Raw genomic sequence first — 27,404 nt, forward strand, 5'->3', positions numbered from 1 at the left:
CTTTCCTTCCTTCCCTTTCCTTCCTTTCCTTTCCTTCCTTTCCTTTCCTTCCTTTCCTTCCTTTCCTTCCCTTTCCTTCCTTTCCTTCCCTTTCCTTCCTTTCCTTCCCTTTCCTTCCTTCCCTTTCCTTCCTTTCCTTCCTTCCCTTTCCTTCCTTCCCTTTCCCTCCTTCCTTTCCTTCCTTCCCTTTCCTTCCTTCCTTTCCTTCCTTCCTTTCCTTTCCTTCCTTTCCTTTCCTTCCTTTCCTTTCCTTCCTTTCCTTCCCTTTCCTTCCTTTCCTTCCCTTCCTTCCTTCCCTTCCTTTCCTTTCCTTCCTTTCCTTCCTTTCCTTCCTTCCTTCCCTTTCCTTTCCTTTCCTTCCTTTCCTTTCCTTCCCTTCCTTCCTTCCTTTCCTTCCTTCCTTCCTCTCCCTTCCTCCCTTCCTTCCTTCCTTCCTTCCTTCCTTCCTTCCTTCCTTCCTTCCTTCCTTCCTTCCTTCCTTCCTCCCTTCCTTCCTTCCTTTCTTCCTTCCTCTCTCCCTTCCTCCCTTCCTTCCTTCCCCTTTTTGCTTTCAGAAGGATTTGAATGAGTACCTTTCAAGAAAGAATCATAAATACAGGACTAATTTGGATATCTTAAGCAGAAATGGCCAAAGGAGAGAACAGAACGAGGCAAGACAAAGTCCCAAATGCTTTGAGTGTCCCAAAAGCCAGCGTGGATTAAGGTGTAAATGCAGAGGAGGTTGATTTATGGGAATTAACCAAACTGAAGAGCAAAAGCAAATAAATGCTGGATTATCTCCCAGATGTACCAAGTGGAGATGGAAGAGTTTTGGCTCTGGGTGAGGACTGTGCAGACATTTTTTTCACTGACAAAGTGAAAGGCATTTTGTCTTGCTTTAAAAAAAAACAACCTCCTTGCATAGCACTGAACCAGTCAGAGCTGTTTATCCAAATAATTTCTATCCAACAGCAGAGTCCTGATGGGAAAAAAAATGGATTGGTGGGAAAAAAAATGGATTGATGGGAAAAGGCAGTGCCTGGTTCAGACAACCAAGTGCTTTCTGCTCTTCTCTTGCAGGAAAAATCAGGAGTGCAGGACAGGAGTGGGATACCCTGGGTCTGGGGACACTCCTGTCCCTCTCCAGAGCTGCATCCAAAGGCTCCTGCTCAACACCGGAATCTCACCCCTCCAAATTTCCAGCCTAAACCCGGGGTTCTGGAAGGTGCTGCTTTAGGGGAGTTGAGTCCATAATGATGCTGAGAGAAGAAACACGCTCAGGGAAGCTTTGCCATTAATTACTAGGTGCATCAATTAATTATTTTCATGGCTATGCACACACCCAGTGCCCCCTCTCTGGGTAAATTATTTGTACATCATTCAATAAATTCTGTTTTGTTCCCACCTCGTGTTCCAGCTTCGCACGGGATGAAATGAAAGGGTTTGGACTTGGCAGGTCTCCCTTAAAACAAACAGATGAATAAAATTCTCTCATACTTTCCAAAGAGCAAAACCCTTGTGCCTTGCTTAGAAAATGGGAACACGCTGGCTCTGGTTCATGATAATATTTCAGCAACGTGAGGGCTGCATTTCACTTTGCAAAAAGAAGAGAACTGCCCAGACTTCCACATCACTGCATAATATAGGGAAAAGTTCTGGGGAATAAAAGCTACTGCTGTTTGACACCCCTTTAAAGGCACGGGGCAGCCAGGGTTGAAATGGCTCCCTAGGAAAGCAGAGGCAGAAAAGGAAAAAATTCATTATGCTGTGCTTTGACAGAATGACATTTATAGAGTCCCACAGCACCTCTGGATAATAATACTAATAATACTAATAATAATAATAATAATAATAATAATGAGAGATAGTGGAAGGTGTCCCTGCTTATGGCACGGGTTGGAATAAGATTATCTTTAATGTCCTCCCCAACCCAAACCATTCTAGGACCCTGTGATTAAAAAATACCAATAATTAAATAAGATCTGCCTAAGGAATTGCTTTTCTTAGTTCTTACCTCACTATTCAGACTGATGGCTGCTTTCAATGATGCCTCCAATCCAGATATGGATAAATAATCCAAAATTCCTGTGGGTTTGGGATGCTGGTTTGAAGGGATTAGCAATGGGATGGCATCAGGGAGCCCAGACTAGCACTGGGGCCACATTAGGGCCACGAAATGGAGCCAAATATTGATCAAAAATCAATAAATCAGCCCTGCGATTCCGATCCAGAGATGGTTTTCTCCTCCCGAACACCTGAAGCGTCCCTTTGCTAACACAACTCCTGCAAAGCCCAAGGGCATTCCCTGCAGGCTGGGGTGGCTCAGCAGCTGCAGCTGGTTAGGGAACAACCTTGGAAGCAGGGTTTGGCTCTTTCCTGGCAGATTTCTGACATCGTTATTCAGGATGAACTGCAAATCATGTGCTTGAAGTTATGGGAATGGCAGGAAACTCCTGGCACTCATGTTTTGTTTGACAGAGCTATTTTAAGGTTACGTTTGGAAGGTCGGCTCAGCCAAGTTTCGAAATGCAGAGGGGGAAAAAACGTGAAATGTTTTTGAAGAGCAGTCAAGAGGGATAAGATTACACGTGCTCAACGCTGCCTCCTCTCTCGGAGCTTTGTGCTGCCCAGAAAATCCCCTCCCTCCTGCTGGATCGCCTCCCGGAGCCGCAGGGGTCTCACACACCCTTATCCACCCCTCATCGGGAATCAAGCTCCAGATAAGGAGGTTTGGATGGAAGGATCATCAGCTCCACCCCATAAATCTGCAGCTGCTCTACCCTGAGTGATCCCAGACCCCCTGGCTGTTGGTCTGAGGGGCCTTGGGAGGGGATGGATGGGGCTGGAGCACATCCCATCCACATCCGTGTCCTACACACCGGGCACTGGGCACCAAGACAAGCAAAGGGAAGAGACTTCCTTTAAGAGCTTGGCCACATCCCTCAGTATTTTTTGCTCAAATCCCTCCTAGCTGGGAGGAAATACTCAGAATTTAGGGCTGAATTTTGCACATTTTGGTTAGACTTGAGAAGGATGCCCAGCCCCAAATTCTGAAAATCCTGCTTTGAGGTAAGAACTGTGTAAAAATGGCAGTTTTCTACTCAGAAACGGGACAAATCCCTCCTAAAACACACATTCTATGAGTGCCCTCTGAGTTTATTCCAGCCTGGCGGATGCATCTCCATCAACCCCATTCCCAGCTCTGTACAATTCCCATCCAGCCCCCAGATCCCACGGAGCTCTGGCCTCAAACATCTCATGGCTTTCACAGGCACAAAAGTGTTCAGGGACCTGTTGGACTGGGAAGCTGAAATTCCCTGGAGACTCTTCTCCATAGGGAAAAGCTCTCCACATTTGCTTGGTGCTGCATGAAGTGTTTTTCCAGTGTTTTTCCATGTAGGAATGGGAGCACAACACATCCTTCTGCCTCTCCGTGTCTGCCAGGAGATGCACAGATAAATCCCATCACTAAGGACATGCTGGAGATTGGAGTCAGTCTCTAGTCAGGGAAAAACCCCCCAAAAAGATGGAATTTTCCATTTTTTAGTCACATGAAGGTACAGAGGTTGCTCAGGTTTCTTTGAGGTATTAAATAAATTGTGGATGGCACTGTGCATCTTCACAGATTTCCTCCCCCTCATACAGGAAAGTGAATTTCTGGGACATATTTTAAAAAATAAATTCATTTATATATATGAAAGAAATGCAGCCAAGGTTGAGCCACCTTTCCAATGGCTCAATCTGCACATTAAGAGCTTTATTCCCAAATATTTTCCTGTCCTCCCAGCAGCACTGGATTGAGAAACAGCACCACGAGGGTGCTTTGTACCCCAGTGGGAAGAGGATGGGAACAACAACAAGGTTTTAAGGAACACTTTTCTGTTTGCCTCATATTAAATCTCTTTTGTCAGGAGTCCTTTTTTTTTTTTTTTGTAAGGGGAAAGGAACATTTTAAATTTTGCAGTGATTCCTGTCTCTCCCAAGTGCTTATTCCTGGCTGAGACTGGGAATGCTCAAGCAAAAGAAAGTTTTGGAATTGCTTGCTCCTTGTGACACACTCCTACCTTGGCAAGAGGATTGTCACCTCCTCTGGAATACTGAGGGAAAACCACACGTTTATACATGAGAACATCAAAAATGGAAACATTCAGTGTGAAGCAAATGGTGGTTTTTTATGGCATTAATAAAACACATGGGAAATTATTTTCAAGCTATTTTTCCATCCTAAGCTTTATTTTTTTTCTTTCTCTCCTATGGAAGAACATCCAACCTTCCCATTCTCCACCAATTACCAGGTTTATTCCCTGATAAAACTATTGCAGATTTTCTTTGCCTGGGAGGCAGTTTTTCCAGAAAGCAACATCCCACTCCTTCCTGGGTGTCAGGCCACTGCAAATACAGCTTTGAACTCTCCCAACCTGATAGAAAAACCTATAATACTGAACCCTATAAAATGAGTTTCAGGCTTTCTGCAGCTCATTTTATCTCTCCCTAACTCCTTCCTGCTTTCCCTTATTTTCTGGAGTCACAGCTTTATTTCTGCTCCTCCCTCCCCTCTCCTTCCTCCTAACATTTAATTTGTCTTATGTGCCTCAAATAGTTCTTTCTTCTGGTGACCTAATATTTTAACCTTAAGCATGATGAGAAACAGACTTCACAAAGCTGACACGTGAATTAAAAGTGAAACACATGCCTCAGCACAAGTTAATTAAAAATAATACCTATAATGTTAGCTCGTTTCAGCTATTATTCGACCACAAATTTGCACCCATCAATAAAGGGAGTCCACAATTGCTGCAAAAATAACACTAAGCTCGAACTTACCAAAATTGGCTGGTTTAATTCTCTTTTTATTTCACAGATAAAAAGATCTCCCTGACAGGAGGGGGCAGCCGGGGGGGGGGGGGTGGGGCTCTGCTCCCAGAGAACAGGATGAGAGGAAATGGCCTCAAGTTGTGCCAGCAGAGGTTTAGGTTGGATATTGGGAAGTTTTTTCATGGAAAGGGCGATCAGGCATTGGAATTGGGGCAGTGGTGGAGTCCCCATCCCGTGAGGGATTTAAAATCCCTGTGGATGCAGCTCTTGGGGACATGGGCCAGTGGTGGCCTTGGAAGTCCTGGGGATGGCTGGACTCGATCTCAGAGGGCTTTTCCAACCTAAATAATCCAATGGCTCTGTGAAATTCCAGAGTCCTTTAACAAAATGCAGCATGTTTTCCTCAAGAACCTTCCTAGGAGTTAGGCCCGGGCGGGAACACGGCGCTTTCCCCAGCAGTCTGGGATTGTCGGGTTTAGGAGCAAATTTGGGCTGGGGCTAAATCCAAACCCTTTCGAAGCAGCTGCTCTCACTGAATTAGTTGGTCAAGCCTAACAACTGTGAAAACATTGGGAGTTCACAAAAACTGCAGGTCCATCATAAATCCAGCCCCTGCCAGCCACACAGATTCCTCAGCTGGGAATTGCCAGGGCTTTAAAGGGCGTCACCACTGGTATCAGACTGGGAATGGACTGTGGAAAAGATCCTTCTGGAGATAAGAAACTCCTTCTTAAGACAACAAACACAGGGAAAAGCTGCTCCAGTGGAAATGAAGAGCTGTCCCTCCGTGCCCTCATGGAAATGGGATAAGGCACGGGGAGAGAACCTGTTTGTTTTCCTTCAAAACATTTTCCCTCTCTCCGGGGGCTGCACAGACCTGAGTGAAGCAGCCACACTCCAGAACCACCCTGGGACCAAACCACTCCTATTTCAGAAGCTAGGGCTGGAATATTCAAAATGTAGAGTCCAATTTTGCACATTTTGATCAGCCTTGAGAAGGATGCCCAGCCCTAAATTCTGGTAATCATGCTTTGAGGAAAGAACTGTGTAAAAATGGCGTTTTTCTACTCAAAAATGGGACAAATTCCTCCCAAAACTTCAGTTTTTAGGAAAAAAAGCAGGCAGTTACTGCCTTTTCCTCCTGTTAAGAGTGAATATGTTCCAACACACCTTCCTGCCTGTTTTCTGAAAGCTGCATTAAAAGAATTATTAAGTAAATTCTAACCCCTTTTTCTCTTTCTTTTCCTTTTCTCTTTTTTTTTTGTTGGAAACTTCTAATTTTTCAAGGCAAACCAGTTTGAAACTACAAATTTAAATTGTTTGTTTGCAGTTTGCAGAAAACACCTAAACCACTGTCCCTTCACAGCCTTTTTACAGCCAATAATTGGTATTCAAGGTGAAAAAAACCCACTTTTCACCCCTCATAACAAGCACATTTTAAAATTCATGTGGCTGAAAATGCACAAATTTTTCTGGACTTGTCTAAGTTTTAGGATATGGAATTTATTGGTATTTCCCAACACATAAAACGATCCCAATTGCTTTATTTAGTTGTGTTTTATTATTCCAGTGTGCCAGCAACTGAGAATAGGAATCCCCTTGAGGTTTGCATTAGAAGGAATTATGTTAATGTACCACTGGGACCAGATCACAAATTTGTAAGGCATTTTACACATGATTATTTGGGGTGCTTTGATGCAAATTATATTCAGGGTGCTGTTAACATCCAGTCTGCCAGACTTCCTACCTGTGCCACCAACATTTCAGCTGCAAATCTGAAATTAATTTGGATTGATAAGCTCCAGTGCATGGTATGTCTGATATTAATGCATTCCCCAACCAGAAAAATGTTATTTAAGATAACAGACCTGTTTCTAGAACTTTGTTTTAACAACATCTGTCCTGGCACACTCGAGCAGTTGTGCTGGATCAGTTTAAAAGCTGGGTTTTATCTCGGAGTAGGTGAGATGCTGGCTCAGATCAATACTCACTCTTATCGTGGTCTTGTAACACAAAACATGTATTTTGTAACTGCATAAAAAATTAAAGGAGGATTAAGCCAAACATCGTTTAAAAGGCAGGCCCAGCCCTCATCCATGCAGCAAAGCCATTTGGAGTTGAAAATCAAAGGCAACTCTGATATTCCTACCCCGCTGCTCCTTTGATCCAGCCAAGGAACTTTATTTTGGCAAGACCACGATTGCCTGTTTTGTCTGAAATGCCAAGGATGGAATAACAATCCATGTTATTCATGGAAAATACACAGCTGAAACCCATGGAGTTCCTCCAGTTTATCCCCACACAGCTGAGATCGGACCCTGAAACAGCTCCTGATGCCCCAAACAGCTCCCAGTGCAAAGCAAACACTCCCCAGATCCTTCCCTCACATTTAGCATTGCTGGAATAATAATTTTCTCTCATTATCTCTTGCTCCTTCCCAGTCTCCAAAAGATGGGATACTCCTGGAAGGGCAAATCCTCACTTGATACTTGTGCCTGGGCTGCTTTGTACCCATTGAGGAGGAAAAACTGACACCACCAAATTTTAAATAAATGCTGAAAAAATACCATGAGGGCCAGAAGTCAGACAAGGAGATTCCCAAAACTATCAGAGCTGCCAGCAGTGCAAAAGAGGCTTTGTGATGCTTTCAAGTCCAAGATGAAGAGTTTCTGCTGTAATTCATACTTGTTTCTCACAAGAGGGAAATGGTGGAGCTGTCACCAATAACGCAGGGTTAAAGACATTTATTTATCATTTAAATGCAATAAAATAGTTTCTGTTCCAAAAGTAGCTAAAGAAGACACTCGAGAGGAATTACTGAAGCCAAAGCTTTTAAACACAGGCAGGTTGAGGCAATTTCCATCCCAGAACTGTAGAAGAAACCTCTCCATGATCTCTGCAAGGTATCCTGTGCTGTCCATACTCACACACATCCTGGGAAAGCCCAAATCACTCCACTCCTGTTTGCCTTACACCATCCAAGCCAAACCAGTGGAATGGCTGGAATGAAGCCCAAACAATGCAGGATTTGAGGTGGTGACAGAGCTGGGGGCAGTTCCCAGGAGTTTATGGAAAAGAGACCTCTCAGGGTCACTGTGGCAGAGTCAAGAGCTGGGCTGTCCAGGGAACAGTGGTTGTGTGTTTAGGATCCTAAAGGGGGATTCTGACCTCACACAGCACGAGCATGATGAAATCAGATAAAATCAACATGAGACTTTTTGTTTTCCAAGGATGTGCCCCAGTTAACTGAAAATCACCAGAACTGAGCCGTAACACACCCAGAAGAAGTTCTACAGCAGTGGGGACTGCAATGGTCTCTTCTCACTTTAAGCCCTCCCAATCTCTAAACCAGCTGGGACCCTTGAAAGGGGACTGGCTTGCAAAGTGCTCTTGGTGCTAATTGCTGGGCAGAACTGTGGCAAGAGAATGTGCCCATTCATCTGGAGCAAAATCAGGATGGAGAGAAAATGATTTGTTTAAAGTAAATTCACCGCCACAAGAAATTTGGCTGGAGAACTATGGCAGGGTAACATTTGTGATTCATTTTTGCTGGGCTCAGGCACCAGTAACAGCATCCAAATACCAGCTCAGATGATAAGTGCTTTCCTTCCTCACCCAGGTAACCACACATGTTTTCCTGTTAACAAGATCAATAAACTTGACACACTCAGAAATGGATGATTAACTCCTTTTACAGTATTTGAGGTGGCCCGGGGTTATTGCTTTGAACAGCCAGAGCTGGAATGTCAGGAGTGGTTTTAATTATCAGGATAAATAATGTAACACCTTATAATCTTCTCCCTCGAACTGCAGGACTCTGTGATGGAGTTACACAGACTGGGAGTGACTAGCGACTGCACACAGGCTGGCTGAACAGCAATGTTATCCTTGTAGGAAAATTCATTCCCAAGGTTTTACACCCTGTTGAAGTCATGAAAGCCCCCTGGGTCAATACAGATTTATTCCTACTTTTAGTGGTCTTACTAGGCTGAATAAACACTTGCCCCAACACTGGTTCTCCTAAAGGCTGCAGAAGCCTGGAGTAAAACCTTAACTCAAGCTTGGGATGGGTTCAAATGGAAAAAGAACAGGTTTAGTGGGATATTGGGCAGGAATTCCTCCCTGTGAGGGTGGGGAGGCCCTGGCACAGGGTGCCCAGAGGAGCTGTGGCTGCCCCTGGATCCCTGGAAGTGCCCAAGGTCAGGCTGGAGCAGCCTGGGACAGTGGAAGGTGTCCCTGCCCATGGGATGAGCTTTAAGGTCCCTTCCAACCCAAACCATTGCATGATCCTATGAGGGAAGGAAGCTCTGCAGCTGCCCAGCTCCCAGCTGGGACAGAGATTTCCAGGAACAAGCTGAGGTCCAGCACTTGGCTCTGGATCCCAGCCTGGGATGTCTCACCAGGCAAAAAGCAAAGGCTTGACACTGAGTCTGTCTGAAAGGGGAGGAGAATCCCAAACTGCCCACGGAAAGAAAGGATTTACATCGAGAGGGAGATGACTTTTCATGTGGGTGAAAGAACGCCGAGGACAGGAAACAAATCCATCCCACAGAGCCACAGACGCTGCCTCTCCCCCTCCCAGTGCCCTGTGCTTTCAAGGCTGTAATTATTATCATTATTCCTACTTTTTGTTCTCCTGAATAACTCCTACCACAAGCAACCGGAGCTTTCACTACTGCAATGTTTGAAATGTTTCATCTTAATTCATTTTCCAGCCCACTGGTAGCAAGGCTGGCAGATAAACCAAAAACCTGCTTGAAGCTGTGCCCAGAGCTGAGCTTTGGATCTGATGAATCTCCAGCAGATCCCTCAGTGCTCCTCCTTCCCTTGGTTCCCCCTCAACACAAAATCAAAAGAGCAGAAGAGGATCTGTTTAAGGAATATCAGCAACAACTGGGCACTGAAGTAAAAGAACAAAACGAGACAGAGATTGAGATTTGCCCACTGAGGTTTTATTGCTGGCTTGTGTGAGAGATTTTACTGCGACCACAGAAACATTATAGGCCTTTAAAGAGGATTTTCCTATAATGAAAGGCCTTGTGGCACAGGGGAGCCTCGTGCACCTTGGAGATGACCTCAGATATTATAAGTGGGTTCTGAAAAGTGTGAGTAGTTCTTTACTCCACTCTTACACCCACCCACGTCCACGGCCCAGGAAGGTTCTGGAGCAGCATTCAGCCTCCAGATGCTGCAGGGTTGGAAATAAAACAAGGACTTGGAAACGTACTTGTTCCATGTGAGAGATGCCCCATTCCCTCTTTCAGAATATCATCATTAAGTCACCATTTCATTTGCCAGTGTTCTGACTCAGTTACACTGAACTCATGACAGCCAGGCACCATTTTACACCACAAGCACCCAGGTTAGAGAATCATTTCCCTTCTTTCCTCCTCCACCTACAGCCCTTCCCACCCCTTCCCAGGAGTAAAATGCAGGGCAGTAGAGGCAGTGGGGACCAGAGGAACTCTAGCCATGTGTTCTCCGGCAGCACTGAATCCTCAGAGGGACTGTGATCCCGCCACAAGCTGGTGGGCAGGGAAATCAAGGACCTTGCTTTCCAATCCTTTAGATTTTTGTTGTGCTTTGTTTTATAACTGCTTAAGGCAGGCCAGCAAACCCCCAGAACAGAATAGAAAGCTCCCAAAGCCTGGGGCTGAGGTGAATTTTCCATTAGAAAATACAATCCTTGTCCCCAAAACAACAGTCCCCACCTCTGTCTTAGCAACTCTGCAGTGAAAGGCCACTGAAGAAGGAACTGGGTTGGATTTACACACAAATAAAACAACAGATCAATAATTTTCACATCTTGTGTTGTCTGAATTACAACAAAAATCAGGTCTAATCCCATGAATTAGAAACTCTCTAAAGCATCATTTTTCATTTGTCCTCTTTGAGGACAAGACACATATTCAGGCCAAGTCCTTCCAAACCCAAGCAGCACAAAGCCAGGCTCTGCTCAGCCAGGACTGAAACCTGACCCAGGCCAGGATGACTGAAATCCATTGTTACTGTAATATTGTCAGATCTTTCCTCACAGCCTTCAGGCTCAAAGAAATCCCACTAAGACACTTAAAATGTCCTTCTGATTAGAGCTAAATGAGATTTTTTTTTTGATTAAAACTGTCTTAAAGAGCAAACCTCGCCTCCTGAACGCTGGAATGCTTCACAGAAACCCAGTGGTTTGGCCCAAAGTGCTGCTGCAAGCTTTTAGCAGCTCCATAAGGGATTTTGGGGTTGGCTTCAAAAGAGCTGTTACCTGGAATGACCACATGAAATATGGGAAAACCAGATTATGCCTCTGCTCTGAAGCAGAGCCAGCATCTTCCTCCCCTCAAGTGTTGCTGGGTTAGGGGCTGTGCAGTTTTTATTTTCTGAGACAAATGCCTGATGGCCTGAGCTTTGTTTCAACAAGGAATAAAAGCAAAGTTTGGAAGCTCAGAATGTTTAATCGAATCCAAGAGTTTGTTTCCAAGCAGACTTAGCTGCAGCCTTAACGTGGAGCTTAGGAACACAGGTCCCCCGTCCTGGGGGGGTGAACTCCTACCCAGACAACTTCTGCAGGGAGAGCAGTGGGAAAAAGGCCTCTGGGTGACATTAAGGCATTAATGGGAACAATATTTGGCAGGTTGGACTGTTTGGTTTAACTTGCAAGACTGGGTTTATTATTAGTCAGACCCCGACTGCCAACTGGGCTCGATGATATTTATTATTTTTTACAACAGTTGAAGAATATCTCCATGAACACAACGGCCTGGAGGAAATTATCAGCAGAAGTAATGCAACTTTCCAGCCTTTCCTGATTTATTTTTTGCCTTTCTGTTGTCAAAAACTTCAAAATGATCCTCATGTTGCTCCTTTTTAAATAAATCAGGAAAGTGGGCACAGAGTCTGTAACTCGGGGTCAAATTATGTCATCCCAGGATTTCTTTAGTGCTGTGGAAAGACTGATAACTGGGATATTCAATTAGAGAAAGGAAAATTTATCCTATATCTGTACTTTACTTATCAGTCCCCTTGGAGTCATAGAATTATAAAGCTTGGGAAAAATCCTTGAGTCCAATGAATAACCAGGATCCTGTGAGGGATTTGAGAGTTTCCTGGATCCAGTGTTTAAAAGGGCAATAAGGTCTTGATGGACACATAAATATGAATATAAATAAAGTCATTGATATATAAATAAAGGCAATAGAATGACAGCATAAATGCCTCTTTCAGTTTTATCCTCAGCTCTCAGCTCCCTCAGGCTCTGGGATCTGGCCACAAATCCCACGTGCCAGGCCCGGGAATACTGACAGTGCAACTGGGTGTGTGAAAGCCTGGTGGAAATAGAAGCCCCAAACTCCTCAAATACTGACTGCAGCATTGCACAGGGTCCCTTCCACACTGAACATTTATTCCCATGTGGAGCTGCTATGGGTGCTCCCGCACAGAAGGAAAACAAAGCCAGCTCTTCAACAGCACCCTGTCTTCCCTTTGTGCTGCAGAAATGCAGCAGGGAGCTCCAGCTCCCCAAGTCCAAATGCACCTCACTCCCTTCTCCCTCCCTGCTTAAAAAAATATTGACATCTCTGTAATTGATTTGTTTTCAGATAATTCAGCTCCGGCTCCGCGTTGTGCTGGGCCTTTCCCCGTGCCACGTGCGCACAGGAGGGGTTTCTGTTTGCACTGCCCGTAGATAAGGGAACGCTTCAGCTGAAATCTGCAAAAATATTTATCAGACACCCTTTTAAAAGTCAAAAGCACTTTCTGAGCTCAATCTTTCACCAAACTCCAGGCCAATTTCTTTTCTGTAGACTTGCCACAGCATAACAAAATGCAGTTCAGGCCGCTTCATGGCAAAGAACGTGGCTGTTTGCAGCACTGCTCACATGAAAACCAGTGGGTGATGCAGGGCCACAGCAGACAGGAACAGCTGGATGTTGGGAAGGAATTGCTCCCTGGGAGGGTGGGGAGGCCCTGGCACAGAGTGCCCAGAGTAGCTGGGCAAGGCCAGGTTGGACACTGGGGCTGGGAGCAGCCTGGGACAGTGGAAGGTGTCCCTGCCCGTGGCAGGGTGGGAATGGATGAACTTTAAGGTCCTTTCCAACCCACCCCACCCTGTGATTCCATCCCCTATTTTGTTTCAGGCCCCTCCTGCAATAGTTTGGGCTGATTCCCCCAGACCAGGTGTCCAGACGCCCTTCAGCTGCACCAGCTCCAGTTCAGGCCCCTCAAACACACCTTAAATCTTACTGTGCCTCAGCTTCCCACATGTCTGGGAGATAAGAGGAGGTAAAGAGGCACAGGACCCTGGGATTCCCAGATAAGGTGTATATTTAGCTACCTAAGTACCCTGAGGTCGATAAAACACCCTGGAATAGGCTCTGTAGCCAATTGATTTCATACAAGACACAACTGTGACTTCCTAAATTCTGTATTACATTTACCCAGAGGTTTTCAGTTCTTTTTGCTTGCTCAGGAAAATCCAAGAACTTGACTCCCAAAAACCTGTGAACCCTGGTCCCTCAGCAGCCCCTCAGCAATCACCTCATTGTCCCCAGTGCCAGAGCAGAACAATCCAGGGAAAAGGTGAGACAGAGGCACAAGAGATAAGTGTGCAGCAGATCAAAGACCCAGTGGAGAGGACAAGGCCAGCTCTCCCTGGAAACATTCCCATTCCAGCCCTGGCATGCTCCCAGCAGATAACCTGCCTGAGCCCCTGGCAGACTGAGGGAGTATTATTTTCCCTGGGATGAAGTCATGCAGCAGGACGTAACATGGTTTGTGTCAGCATCAGCCACTCAGGCTCCAACCTTGCACCATGTGGGGTTTCTTTTTTTCCCCCAAATATATTTATATTGGCCTCTGCACGGAATATCCCACTTCAGGCTTGTGTCTCAGATCCCACAGGCTGTAGGAACGAGCTGTTGCACCAGCACACAGCGGGACTGTAAAAGATCCCGCACCAGAACGCCTGGGAATTGTGTCCAGTCCTCATTCAATATTTCCATCATTGAACAGCAGGAGGGAGTTTCTGAGACAGCCACAAAACATGGGACAGGCTGGAATTCCAAGATTCCAGGAGTCAAACCTGGCACCCAGAGTGCAGGGACATCGCTCTCAGGATGCTGCTGGAGCAGCAAATCTGTTCTGGCCTCTTTATTGGCGTTTTTTCCTCTCTAAACTTTACCTTCTGTGGCCAAGAGAGGAAAGTCTCTGCGTTCCTCTTTGAAATCCACAATCACACACGCAGTTGGCCGAGCCTCACCTGGATGCTGGCCAGTGGTTACACATTTTCTTGTTGCAGGAACCATGCTGGCACACAGAGCCACTGCACAAAAGATCTGTTTTACTCAAAAACCCAGATGTGTTTAGCTGAAAGGAAACAAATAAATAAATAAATAAATAAAAATCTCAGTCACTGAAAAAAGAGGATGGGAGAATCCAGGGGGGAGTTGTGGTTTCACAAGCCTTGCAAGCTATTTCTGGGAATTGCAAACCCCATTTCATTTCATGAATCAGATGCTCCTTAAAGTTACAGCCCTCTCGTCTCCTCTTCCCCCTCTCCTCGTTCCCAGTGGTTAAATAAAGAACAAAACAATGCCATATTTAGGATATTTATATATAGAAGAGGCTCCACGAAGAACAAAAGGACTGTTCCAGAGGAATATTGGCACCAGGATGTTCATATTCCACTTGGGAAGTGCCAGTCCCTGCCATACACATCCAGGTTAAACCTCTTCTGAACATGCTCATGACACAATAAATTAATAATAAATACAGAGCATTTTCCTGCACTCTTCCCACTGGGTTACACTCCAGCAGGGTTTTTCCAGCTCGTTTTTACACCAGCCCACATAAACTGACATTTTCCTTTTCTTTCTCACCACAGCTCTTGTGGAAGTTCTTGCTCCACCACCTCTAATTTCAGTGATTTGTGCCCAGGATTTCTCCTGCAGTGGGCAAAATTCGGGACAAGCACAAAGCCAAGGCTCCAGGTAATGGAAACAATAGAGAATGAGACAAAAAGAACAAAAAGACTGGGGACAGAACCCTTTCCCAGGCTTCTCTCATCCCCAGTAATCCGCTGAGCTCTGACCTCATTCTGTTCTGGTTCTGATCTCTGCAGCCAGACCTGAGGTGAAGACCTTAAGGAACCAACCTTGCCAAGGATGATGGATAAAAAGTGAGTTTCAAAGGGATGTGAAGCACAGGAACTTCAAAAATCATGTTAAAAATTGGGGGTTTTGGGAAATTTTGAGAAGCAAATTCCTGGTTTAGTGGAAGGTGCCCATGGCCAGGGGTTGGAATGAGATGATCTTTGAGGTCGCTTCCAACTGAAACCCTTCTGGGACTCTGGGATGTGTGATACATTTGTGTGCACAATACACAGACACACGCAGAGCAGTGCACAAACACACTCTGCCACATGAGTTAACCACCAAAGCTCTCCCTTTGATCTTCCCAAAGTTATCCCATCCACCCAATCTGCGTTTGCATTGAGAGATCCCATGGATAAAAGATGGAGCTACATCAGCTGAGGGTGGCCTTTTCCAGCCAGAGCTCACTGACCTCCCTGCCCCTCCCAGACCCCTGCCTGCTGTGGAGGTGCCCTTGACACCATCCACGTTCTGGAAACTGTTCCAGAGCTCCAGCTGGAGAGCCTGGAGCTGGCTCCTGCGAGCACATCCGGATGTGGGACACTGGCATTCACACCCTCCCCACATTCCCTGAGCTGCCTGGAGCTGGCACTGCATCTGCAGCACCCAAAGATAAAAGAATGATTTATTTATGGAGCACGGCTTGGGGTTGTTGGGGTTTTTTTTTTCTGAAAACAAAAGAAGCTTCTCCCAGCTAGGTCAGAGCAGTAAGGCAGGATCGTGGAATGTGGTTCCAAGGGTTTTACAGCCGAGCCTTGTCCAGCACAGGAGAGTTAAAGGGAGGATGCTCAGGGCAGGCAGTGCTCCCCACCCCAGCAGTGCCTCGGGTTCCCAGTGTCCTCAGGGACAGCACTGCTGCCTTTGCTTTCCTTTGCCTCAAACTCATTTTCAAATCAGACTTTTGGCTCTAACAGAGCCTTAGGGAAAGCAGCAAGAACAACACACATGAATTGCTGTGTTATCTACCCCTGCCTGTCTCCTTTTCAAGAAATCATCGTTTCACCGTCCCATTTACACGTGGCCCATCTGTTTTGCTGCCATCACATCGGGGCAGAGCTCTGCACCTGTAAATTCTGGAAGGAAAAGTGCTGAGTGAGTGGGTATTTTTAAAAACACCATCCTCAAAGGAAATCTGTAAATGAACAGAACCTTCCACTCGTGGCTGACTGATAAAGACACGGGAAAAGCAGGCCCAGGTTCCGAATTTTATGACCCAGCTTCCAGACTATTCCCAAAGAAAGTGTTTCCCCAGAGGGAGGATGATGAGAGAGGTCAACCAGGTGCTTCATCTCTCACCCTGGAGCTTGAAACTGACACAGCTGGGCTTGGTTTTCACACAAAAAAGCAGAAAAATTAATTTCATTGCTACAAATTCATTTTTCAACTTGCACAGGGAGAAGACATGGGAGTCACACAATCCAATCCCCAGGATTTTCTTTGCATGGAAGGAGCAGCAAACACAAAGGACCAGAATTCGAGGCAATTTCCCTCCTGCATTTCACAACATTCAACTGAAGTGTGATTAAATATCTTTTTTGGTTACAAAATTATAAGGCACAGCTACAAAATCAACTACTAAAGAGGACATTTCCCTTTCTTTTCCTTCTTTTCACCTTTTCACATCCTTTCTGTGTATTTTAGCTGGTTAAGTTGTGGTCTTTTTTTTTTTTTTGAAGGGCAGCAAAAAACCACCAAAACCCTGCCAGAAAGGAAAAATGGGAAAAAAGGCTCCCAAATATATTTTGTTTTAAAAAAGTGAGGCAATCCTGAGCGCTCTAGACAGTGGAACTCCAGCCCAGCTCTCTGCTTTCTGTGCTCACACTGCTCTCACGTGGGTTCTGACCACCAAGGACGTGTTGTTTAACCCCACAAATTTCAGAAACCCCAAACTAGGTGGGAGCAGCACAAAATCCCCATTTTCTCACCTCATTCATTAAATCTCCAAACTGCTGAAGAGCCCAACAGCCCCCGAATCCCACAGCAGCAGGAAACCTCCCTCCCCAGAACACCACAACCACCAAAGAGAGCTGAAATCCCAGCAAAGAGCTCCCCTTCCAAAGCAAACTCCAGGATTCCACGGCAGGCACCTTCACAAGGGAAGATAAAACCACATTTTCGGCTGTTCCATTAGAGGGCATCCTACAACATCCTTTTGTGGTCAGAGGCTTCTCCTCATTTATATCCTCTGCAATAGCTCATGAAAGATCTTCCATAAGGAGCCAGGAAAATTCACATCCCCAGGTTTTTGCATCCTTTGTTATCACATTAATTGCATTAATAGATTAACTTTCTGCTTTAGTTGGTTCTGTGCTCCTCTCCCCTCACCAGGAGAGGTGGATTTTCAATATTCTTCCACAATGTGAGATGTGAATAAACTGGACACAGCACCACAGAACTGCTTCCAAACCTCAGGACAGCTGGAGATCACACTTGAAATAAGGATTAAGGGACTGCAACAGGTGAGCAGGTTTGATCAGGTAGTTTGAAATTAGAGATAAAAGTGAATATTCTCAAAAACTGCCCACGACAGAAGCTCCACTGCCAAAATACAACGTGGGAAGTGCTCAGACCCAGCAGCCGGGGCCAAACCTGAGCTGCAGGACACAGGGAGTTGTGGTACAAACAGCCACTGCTCCCACCCACCTACTCAATCTTTAAAACCTCAGGTTTCAGACAGTTTACTAATGCAGGTACAGAGAGATACAGACACAGTTTACGACCCTTCAAATCAGCAAGAAGCCCCTGGGTAGTAAAATCTGCTTGCAGCGATAAATATTTTCCAGCTTGGGCTATGACATGGATGAAGTACCTGTAGGTGCACTGAAATCACTTCACAGACAGAAGGCACCAGAGGATCTAAAGGTAATAATATTGGAAATTAAGAAGTCTGGGGTAAGAAATAGGAGTTGACACGATAACATGAAAATGTAACTGTGAGACAGATAACTCAGTTATAATAAATTACTGACTTAAAGCAGAATGCAAAAGTGCTCCTGTCACACCAAATGACAAATGAACTTCTGACTGCTGAAATGCAAGATTAATGAATGCACACAAGAGACATGAAAGGACTTACGAGGATCCCGGGCTTGCTGTTGGCGGGGGACCTGGAAAAGTGACAGAAGAAAAACAGCGTGATGAGTTACGGCGAGGTAGCAAGCAGGGAGCTTTTGAAAACCTTTTAAAAGATAAAAGCGCCAGCCTGTCATGCTGGCTGTGGTTTATGTAGCTGAACAGAGGAGTGGCAGCCCCTCAGTACCAAAGACAAGCCTGTGTTGGCTGCAGAACACAACACGAGGACAATAAACAGGTGAGGAACTCACCCTCCTCTTGAAACTGCCTTAGGAGAACATCTAATGATGAATTTCTTACCAGAAATCGGAAAACATGGGAGATTTATGAAAAAAGACTACGAAACTCATCACATCCATCATCCTTTGTGTGTTATTTGTCCAGTTCCAAAGAGGATTAACCAGGACTGTGTGCAAATATCTTCATCTCAGTGAATTATTTCCCCCTGACCGTGGAGGAGGAGAAGACACACAAAAGCTGTTTCTTGTTTGGAATCTTCTGAGTGGTAGGATCAGCTTTGAAGGCAGTTATCTCAATATAAACTTGCAAGAATGAGTGCTTATTTTCCCTGACAGGTATACATGTGTCTCATCACAGGCCCTCAGTCTGCAGTGCCAGCTGAAATTTCTCACTCACCAGACACAGAGGTCACTCAGGCACTCCAGAATAAAGGAGTTTTTCTCCTCTGGTCTGAATCCACCCAGGTATTAATGGGGGGCTCAGCCTGGAGCAAAGGAGGCTCAGGGGGGACCTTGTGGCTCTGCACAAGTCCCTGACAGGAAGGGGCAGCCCAGGGGAGGTCGGGCTCTGCTGGCAGGGAACAGGGACAGGAGGAGAGGAATTGGCCTCAAGTTGCACCAGGGGAGGTTAAGGTATGATATTGGGAGAATTTCTCCTCCAAAACTGTTGGAACAGCGTGCCCAAGGCAGTGGTGGAGTCACCATCCCTGCAACTGTTCAGAAAACATGGATGTGACACCCAGGACACGGTTTGATGGTGAACATGGAGGTTGTGCTGGTTGATGGTTGGACTTGATGATCTTAAAAGGTCTTTTCCAACCTGAACATCCCATGATTCTATGGAAGTACAGCTGTTCCTACACTCCCATGGATCCAATTATTTAGGAAATCTGTGGATGGGGTTAAAAGGGCAGAGATCCCAGCCCTTATAGGACAGACAACAGAGTCCAAAGTCTCTCTCAGGGGTTTCCAATGGCTCCTCAGCTCCCCAGACCACTTCTCCAAGCTCCATCCCAAGGAATGTTCCTGCCCTGCCATCCTAACACCCTCCCTGGGAAGCAGAGTTCCAGCCAGCCCACGGATTCCTGGGCTCTCTGCACAACCTGGGTTTAATAGGTTTAACAAATTTGGCTTTTCCATCCCGACCAATTCCATGATACCACTACAGCAGTGCGCTGATTTTCCCTGGACAAACTCTTTCTCCTAAGTAAGAGTTGGAACAGCTTAAGAGGAGAAAACTCACCAAACTTTACAAAGAGCACCCCGGTGGTGGAGACCGTCCTCCTGCCATTGGTGGCCACGCACTGGAAGTAGCCGGTGTCGGTGGTGTCCAGGTTGCGGATCCGCAGGCGGGATCCATAGGGGGTGGCTCGGAAGGAGATCCTGCGAGGCTCCTGCACCACGGGAGCGTCGTTCTTCAGCCACCTGACCGTGGGAGGGGGGTTCCCAGAGACTTTGCAGTGCAGCTCCGCCGTCTGGCCAAGGGTGGTGGTGATGTTGTTCATGGGTTCATCCAGCGTCAGGAAATAATCTGGGATTGGAGAGAAAAGAAGGAGAATGACGAACTCCAGAGCAGGGAATGTCAGTGTGGAGAAAGCTCCTGCTTGTCTTTGGAAGGGACACAAAGGAAGTGGATGTCAGGTTTCCCTCTGCTGTTTTAACATCTCCTATTTGGCTCCATTCAGCACAGGAAAAACACTGCTTCCCTTTTTTCTTTTCTTTTTCCCAACCAATAAACATGAAGAACATCTCAGAACTCCAGTTGTTCATTTTGATGCTGACCTGCCTCTGCTCATGCTAGAATCCACAAAATATAGGAATATATGAAAGGAATCATTCAGAAGCGAAAATCCTGTTACCCAGAGAAGCTGTGGCTGCCCCTGGATCCCTGGAAGTGTCCAAGGCCAGGCTGGATGGGGCTTGGAGCAATCTGGGATAGTGGAAGGTGTTGGGGTTGGAATGGAATGAGCTTTCAGGTCTCTTCCAACCCACACCATTCCAGGATTCTGTGATCCTGTCTCCAAGCCATTTTCAGTGGCTCACAGAGCAGAGCAGACCATGTTATCCATGATTTTGTAAGCACCAACTGCAGAGATGAGGAATAAGGATCATACTGGGAAAAGGAGACTCTGTTCTCACTCAGTATTTCCAATACTAAGAGTACTGAAGATTACCTTCAATCTGAAATAGAGCTCATGACTGAAAAATCAAATTAAATTAAAATTACGAAGATGAATCTTTCCCAGTCCATTCCTGAGCATTGCCTTCTCCTGTCAAGAGCTATTTCACCGGGCATCCTTCAGGAAGAGGCCCATTCCCAGTTAACTGTATGCACCATTTAATTAAATTCTTTAAAGGCAGGGAGGGAGATGGATTGGGAATGGAATCCTCAGGCTTTCATCTCCATGTCAGAGGTTCAAACCTAATGGTGGTCATTAGTGCCCAGAGCCATTATCAGCTGCTGGCTGTCCCAGCAGGGTGGCCAAGGAATGAGAAATCCCAACTGCATCCGGCTCCTGAACTCTCAGAGCCAAACCAGGAGGTCAAGAAAAGCCAGAACCAGTAAGTGAACTCGGAATCACAGAATTACTTGGGTTGGAAGGGACCTTGGAGCTCATCCAGTTCCACCCCCTGCCATGGGCAGGGACACCTTCCACTATCCCAGGTTGCTCCAAACCCCATCCAACCTGGCCTTGGACACTTCCAGGGATGGGGAATCCCCGAATTGGTGCTGTGCTGCTTTTGCTCCACCACTCTCAGGTCCACGTGGAGTTAACTCCAGCAAGAAGCCTTCCCAAAAGTGTGAAAAAACCCTCTAGCACGTTCCAAACCAGCTCAGCCACCCAGTCTGCCTGAGTAAGCCACTTCCCTAATTATTCCCGGTAATATCGGCTTGCCCAGCTCCTCCCTTCATTATGGTTTGTGTGGAGCAGTATCTCTTGCCTTTGTTTTCAATCTGTTTAGCACACAGCTTACCCTGTATTTGCACAGCACTTTGAACAAGGCGTCCCTGTCCTCACCTGGTCCCAGGAGCCATTTGGGACAAACATTTGGCACAGAGGCCCTCCCACAGATATTTTTTTTCCACATATATTTTTTCAATTAAGTTCGAATGTGCAGGTGTGAAACTGTGCTTCTCTCAGGGAACAAGGGGCAGGATGAGAGGGAACCACCTCAAGTTACACCAGGGGAGGTTTAGATTGGCTATCAGGGAAAAACTTTTCATGGGAAGAGTTGTAAAGCATTGGAACAGGCTGCCCAGGGCAGTGGTGGAGTCACCATCCCTGGAAAGGTTTAAAAAATGTGTGGAAGTGGCACCTGGGGACATGGTTTGATGGTGAACATGGTGGTGGTTGGACTCGATGATCTTAAAGGTCTTTTCCAACCTGAACATTCCATGATTCTATGGAAGTAGAGCTGTTCCTACACTCCCATGGATCCAATTATTTAGGAAATCTGTGGATGGGGTTAAAAGGGCAGAGGACAGACAACAGGGTCAAAAGTCTCTCTCAGGGGTTTCCAATGGCTCCTCAGCTCCCCAGACCACTTCTCCAAGCTCCATCCCAAGGAATGTTCCTGCCCTGCCATCCTAACACCCTCCCTGGGAAGCAGAGTTCCAGCCAGCTCATGGATTCCTGGGCTCTCTGCACAACCTGGGTTTAATAAAGCCCTGCTAACAGCCTGGGACTGCAGAACCACAGTTAATTACCCAATGTAACATTTCTGTACTGCAGCCGTTCATACAATTCCTGATAATGTTCTGGAGACTGCCTCCGACATCTCCAGCCTAACAGGGAGAGAAACACAGCCCTGGGATGGGTTGGCTGACAAACAGCACAGTGAGCAGAACGTTTTAAAGATCCTGAGGTATAAAGGAGAGGCAAATAAAGGAGTAAGGATGGAGGGCAGGTTTCCAAAGCCTGGATTTTGATGTATCAGTAGAAATCGTAAGTCAGTGAAAAAGTGTGGATATAACACAAGAGCTATAGGGCAACTTCTCTGTAGGGACCAAGAGAAGTGGCCTCAGCCTCAGCAGCTGCTGACTCCTCTAATTGTTCTCCACCTTCCTCCATGAGCTGCTGCAGAAACACTAAAACAAAATCATCTGCTAAACTCACCCTAGATTAGTCCTCAAATCCATAAATTTAGCATCTGAATCATAAACCAGATCAAGCAGCTCACCTGAGATGAGATTTAAACAGGGCAGGTTTGAAGCCACTGGGAGCTGTGTGAGATGTTTCTCATGGATAAAGCAGTTCTGGAATGAAAAATGAACTCCCAAGAAACCTTGGACTGCTACAGAGGCACACAAAATGATGAGCATCCCTTCCCTGGCATGCACAAAACTCATCCATCGCTGCCCTTGCCTGGCGTGGAGGGGCTGGAGAGGAGCCTGGTTGTATTTTTATTGTCTCTGGCACCTTCCAAAGCCCATCAAAGGAGAAATTCTGTGTGAATTCTGTGATTCTTCCCTGGGAGGGTGGGGAGGCCCTGGCACGGTGTTTCCAGAGCAGCTGTGGCTGCCCCATCCCTGAAGTGTCCAAGGCCAGGTTGGAGCAACCTGGGATAGTGGAAAGTGTCCCATGGCAGGGACGGAACGGGATGAGCTTTAAGGTCCCTTCCAACCCAAACCATTTCCCCATAATTAATCTGACAGTCTCCTGCCATCCAGCAGCTCTCCAGATGGAGTTGACTCCCTCTGACCTAAAGAAGAATTTCTTAGAAAAAGGACAGTCCTCGTGTACTGGGAATGAACCAGGCTGGTGGCACCGGCCTTTGGAAAGTCTGAGTTTAATCCTGGCTCTGAGCAGTCGTGGGTGAATCAGCTCAGTTGTGATTTTTAGAAGAGCCAAAGGGAAGTAGACACCCAAAGCCAATCAAAGCTCACATGGGATTTGTGCAACTAAGGCCTTTTAAAAACACCCTTAAACCTTTTGGCTCGATGTCTCCAGCCATAAAGTGAGGATAATAATCCCTCTTACATCATGGGGAGGCTGCTGTGTACATTAATGAGATAATGCTCATAAAGCACTTTGAAGGTGAAAAGTGCTATGCTGGGATAAGCACTGTTATTATATTTTAAGTTAAATCTCAGGGTTTCAAGCACAGAACAAAAGCCTGTCCATATTTTAGAGTAGCACTCTATAAAAACATTTGGGAAACATTTTAATTTACAGGAGTACGGGAGAATAGCCTGAAAGAGTTCTAAATAAAATTTAGCCCACCTATAATTTAATAATAGTCAAACTGATTTTTTTTTAATTTGTAAAAACAATTTACTGCTGGGCCTAGACCCTGAATGCCAAGTTTCAGCCCACAGAGAGGTTTTTTTTTAATGGCTGAGTTATAAACCCTTGAAAAATGCTGACAGCCCCTTTACTAGAGCAGCACTAGCGGGTGCCCTATAATGAACTTTTAAATGACTTGAGATAATATCTGGAAAGCCAAGCCTGAAATATATTTCTGGGTTTGAGCCGTTGCCAAGGCAAACACAACACATCATAAGTCATCCTCCTGATTCTGAGCGCATAAATTGGAGACACTGCATATAAAACCCAAATATTAGGTATTCTTCATGGCCAAACTTTGTGCTGGTTTGATGTTACAGAGCAGCAACAGCTGTGCAAGGACGAAATGTAGAGCGTTGCACGTCTCCAAAGAAGAAAAGTGTCTGTATTTCCACAGCTCTGCCTTGACATTGTTAAATAGGAGCCTGCCCAGTCCTAATAAATCCTCCACTATTCTACTGCTTTTAAGTGGAACCCAGGTGGCTTTCAAAATAAAAGCTCATCCTGGCCGGCCAAGGAATGTTAATCTGCTCTGTGACCACACAGTTACTCTATCCTAAATTACCACAGACACATCTTAGAGCAGTAACACCCTCTTGGCTTGCAGGAGGAGTTTGTTGGCCACAGCGAGACCTTTCCCCCCAGGACCGTGTGTGCTGCATGTTTCTGATTTCACAAGGTGTTTAAAGCACGATGGGGATGCAGGATTAGACCCTGGAAGGGTCATTTTATGAGAAGAGTTGTTGTTTCATTTATCCTTCTCTTTCTGCCCCTCTGATCTTTCGGAATATTCAAAGAAAAGCTAAAATTAAAAGTCTCTGCTCAAGCCTAAACCAGCTTTAATCCAGGTGCACCAGAGAGGCTGGTGCGCCAAGTTCCTTCCATTACAGGTGGGAAACAACACAGCTCTCTGCAAAGGAACATCTCCAGACCTTTCCTCAAGCAGCTGTAGGGACACCTTTTCCAGCTGCTGGCCTGGAGAAATCGTTTCATTCTGGATTTGAAGATTCAAACCTGCAGCAGAGAAAGCAGAACCTGACCTGGCTGGAGCAAGGCAGTGGGACGCCAATATTCCAGGCTGTTTGTTGCACTTATGGAACCCTGGAATGGTTTGGGCTGGGAGGGACCTCAATGATCAGCTCATTGGAAGGGACCCTTCCACTAGACCAGGCTGATCAAGCCCTGTCCAACCTGGCCTTGAATTCTCTTTGTGAACTGAAAGGTTTGGCAGCTCCCTGGTTCTTTGTCAGTGCACGCACTGGAAAAATGCCCAAAAGTGTCTCTGTCAGTGACTGCAAAGAACGTTCAGTGATTGATAACAGAGTTGAAAACCTTTATCTAAAGGGAAGGAACTCTTGGCCACACCAGAGGGGCTGACACACTCTGTCCCATTTCATGTATTTGCCTGGAAAGCAGCATTTTCCTCCATCCAGAGCCTTGGATTGTCCACGAGTCCAGCGTGGTGCCACACCTGGACGTGCTCCGTACTCACAAATATCAGCACCGGCACTGAGCTCAGTCCCTTGGAAATCTTCCACATGGAATAGTTGTCTTTGGAGAAGGCCAACAACACAGGGCCCACCCAGCCTGAAGATGCCAGAGGGGCTTGCTGGCTGCTCCATGAGAAAGAAGGAACCAGCAGGATTTGTGATGGAAGCGTGGCCACGCACAGGGCACGTATTTCTCTGTTGGGAAAAGGATTCACCATGGATTGCTGGATCTGCCCATAGCTCACAAAGGAAAACAACTCCCCATGGGTCTGATCACCAGACCTTGTTATTAAAAGAGGGTAAAAGGAAAACTCCCCCTTGGAATGTCACTTATTTTAAATGAATAAAAAAGAGGAGTGACTGTGGGAGGGAAGAGATGCCACACTCAACCCGTGATTTGGCAACTCTTGGAGAGTATCAGGGTTAAAGAAGTCCAGATAATCATGTGGAAATATCCAATGTCAACAGTCTTGAGACAAAAGGAAACCCTCTGCTGCCTTTGCTTGCCCAGATTAATTCCCAGTGGGTTTCCTCAGCGATGTGCAGGGTCAATCTGGGATGCACATGGAAGCTGTGTCCTGGACTTTCCCTTCCCAGACTCCATCCAGAGGGTTCAGTACCACCCAGGATAACTCCCTGAGCTCAACCAGGCAGGGCACAGCTCGATGGCTTTTCAGATCTCCCCATGTGACTGTCACTGGGATTCTCAGAATTAATTGTTATATTCTGATAATTAGCAGCTTAGAGACGGCACTGGGCTTGTGGAGGGAAACCAGACTTCCAAAAAATTATCTGGAACCTGAATCCCACTGCTTTTAGATGGGAACTGGACAACTCACTGCCCTCCATGAACTCTTGAGATGCATTTGAGAGTCACATCTGCCCCTCCTTTCATGAGTCACCTCTGAGGTTTAAGGACAGATGTCTCAGAGGTCACCTTGAGGGGAAATGAAGATTTTCTTTACTCAGGAACTGGTTTTATAGCCCAAGTAGGAAACCTCTAAACTTTATCACCAAAAAAACCCCATGATTTGGAATAGGTAAATAAATGTCCACATCCAGCTATAAAGCCAACTACTGAAAACCATCAAGGGATTTTGTTGTCACTTTGGAAGCTGCTCTGCAGTAAAGAGCCACAAAGAAAAACTCCAGCATTAAAGGGAGGGTGTATGGAAAGGTCTGTGCCTCAAGATTAATGCTGTGGAGTCAAAGAAAAGCTGTTATTTCTGACATCTTGACATAGCATCACTTTAGGATCTGGTTCTTATTAGCCCTTTCTGTGCCTTTTAAAGGTCTATTTTTTTTTTTCCACCAAAAATGTCAGGAAATTTGGAACAGAAATGTACAATAAAACACGTCCCTTGACCCTCTGATCTATCAATCTTTCAAATAAACAAAGATAGCTGGATGAGCCAGGAAAAGGTTATTATATATAGTTACCTTATGTATAATGGTCAATATTCACTGCACACACTCAGATTGTATAAAAAATCTGATGTAAGTGAAGCTTTTTGTGGAAGATTTTTGCCGTGAAAGCCCAAAGTTACTCAGGGTGGTTTCATTTTCAGGCCGCGTTCTGTGACCTTCGAATTTCACACCCTGTATTATTTATAAATGAGACATTCAAGAAACACAAATTCTCAAATAAAAACGTGCACTCCGTCAGTGGAAAAGCAAACAAAAGGAGCTAATGTACTGTGGCTAAAAAAATTTTCAAACAAAGTAGCAGCAATTTACTGCCCTGCTACTAACAGGACCCCACAAATCGAATCAGAACCCTGAGCCCCGTCGGGGGAGCTTGATTTACCCCATATCCCCCAGATAATAAAGGCAAATAAAAAGGTAAATTGTGCATGAATGTGAAAGCTGTAATTCTTCCCCTTTCAGCACACGTATCAAATTCGCATCCAGTGATTTCAAAGGAGAATCTGGAATCTCTAAAGGACCGGGGCCAAAGGCAGGAGGCCTCGATCCGCCTGGTTTTCGCCACGTTTGGTTGTGTTGATGTTGTTTAGGATGTAGTTTGCCTAAGAGTCAAATTCTCCCTGGGAGATCACCAAGATTTTCCCTCTAAGAACTCCCAGCCAAGTCCTTTCCCTGCCTGGAAGGACATGCCAAGGTGGCAGCTTCAGCATGGGTTTGTCAGTGAGGGTGGCACAGCTTCCCCTGGGGAAGGCCCCAGAGCTCCATGAGCAGCCAGGCTGCACCCCAGGATGTCCTGCAGACCTTCCACGGCCTCCTCCTGTGCTGCAGCTGTTGTCCAGCCCTTCCAGGGAATATTCTGCCCACACCAGGATCGCCAGGAAGTTCAGGACACGCAGTCCCAAATGCTGCACCTCTCCCATCTCTGGTTTTGACCCTCCACTGTCATTCTCTGCTGCG

At 46.0% G+C, this 27,404-nt stretch overlaps 1 protein-coding gene across 1 annotated transcript in view; it reads right to left on the bottom strand.

Annotated features, from left to right (window-relative positions):
- The window catches only part of ROR1 (receptor tyrosine kinase like orphan receptor 1), a 147,684-nt gene that overhangs the window by 16,889 nt on the left and 103,391 nt on the right, over nucleotides 1-27,404 (bottom strand). The window contains 2 exon segments of the mRNA XM_039556216.1: nucleotides 18,010-18,040; nucleotides 19,488-19,775. Coding sequence (XP_039412150.1) covers nucleotides 18,010-18,040; nucleotides 19,488-19,775 — 319 coding nt within the window.

This window comes from Corvus cornix, chromosome 8, assembly GCF_000738735.6.
Source record: "Corvus cornix cornix isolate S_Up_H32 chromosome 8, ASM73873v5, whole genome shotgun sequence".
NCBI lineage: Eukaryota > Metazoa > Chordata > Aves > Passeriformes > Corvidae > Corvus > Corvus cornix.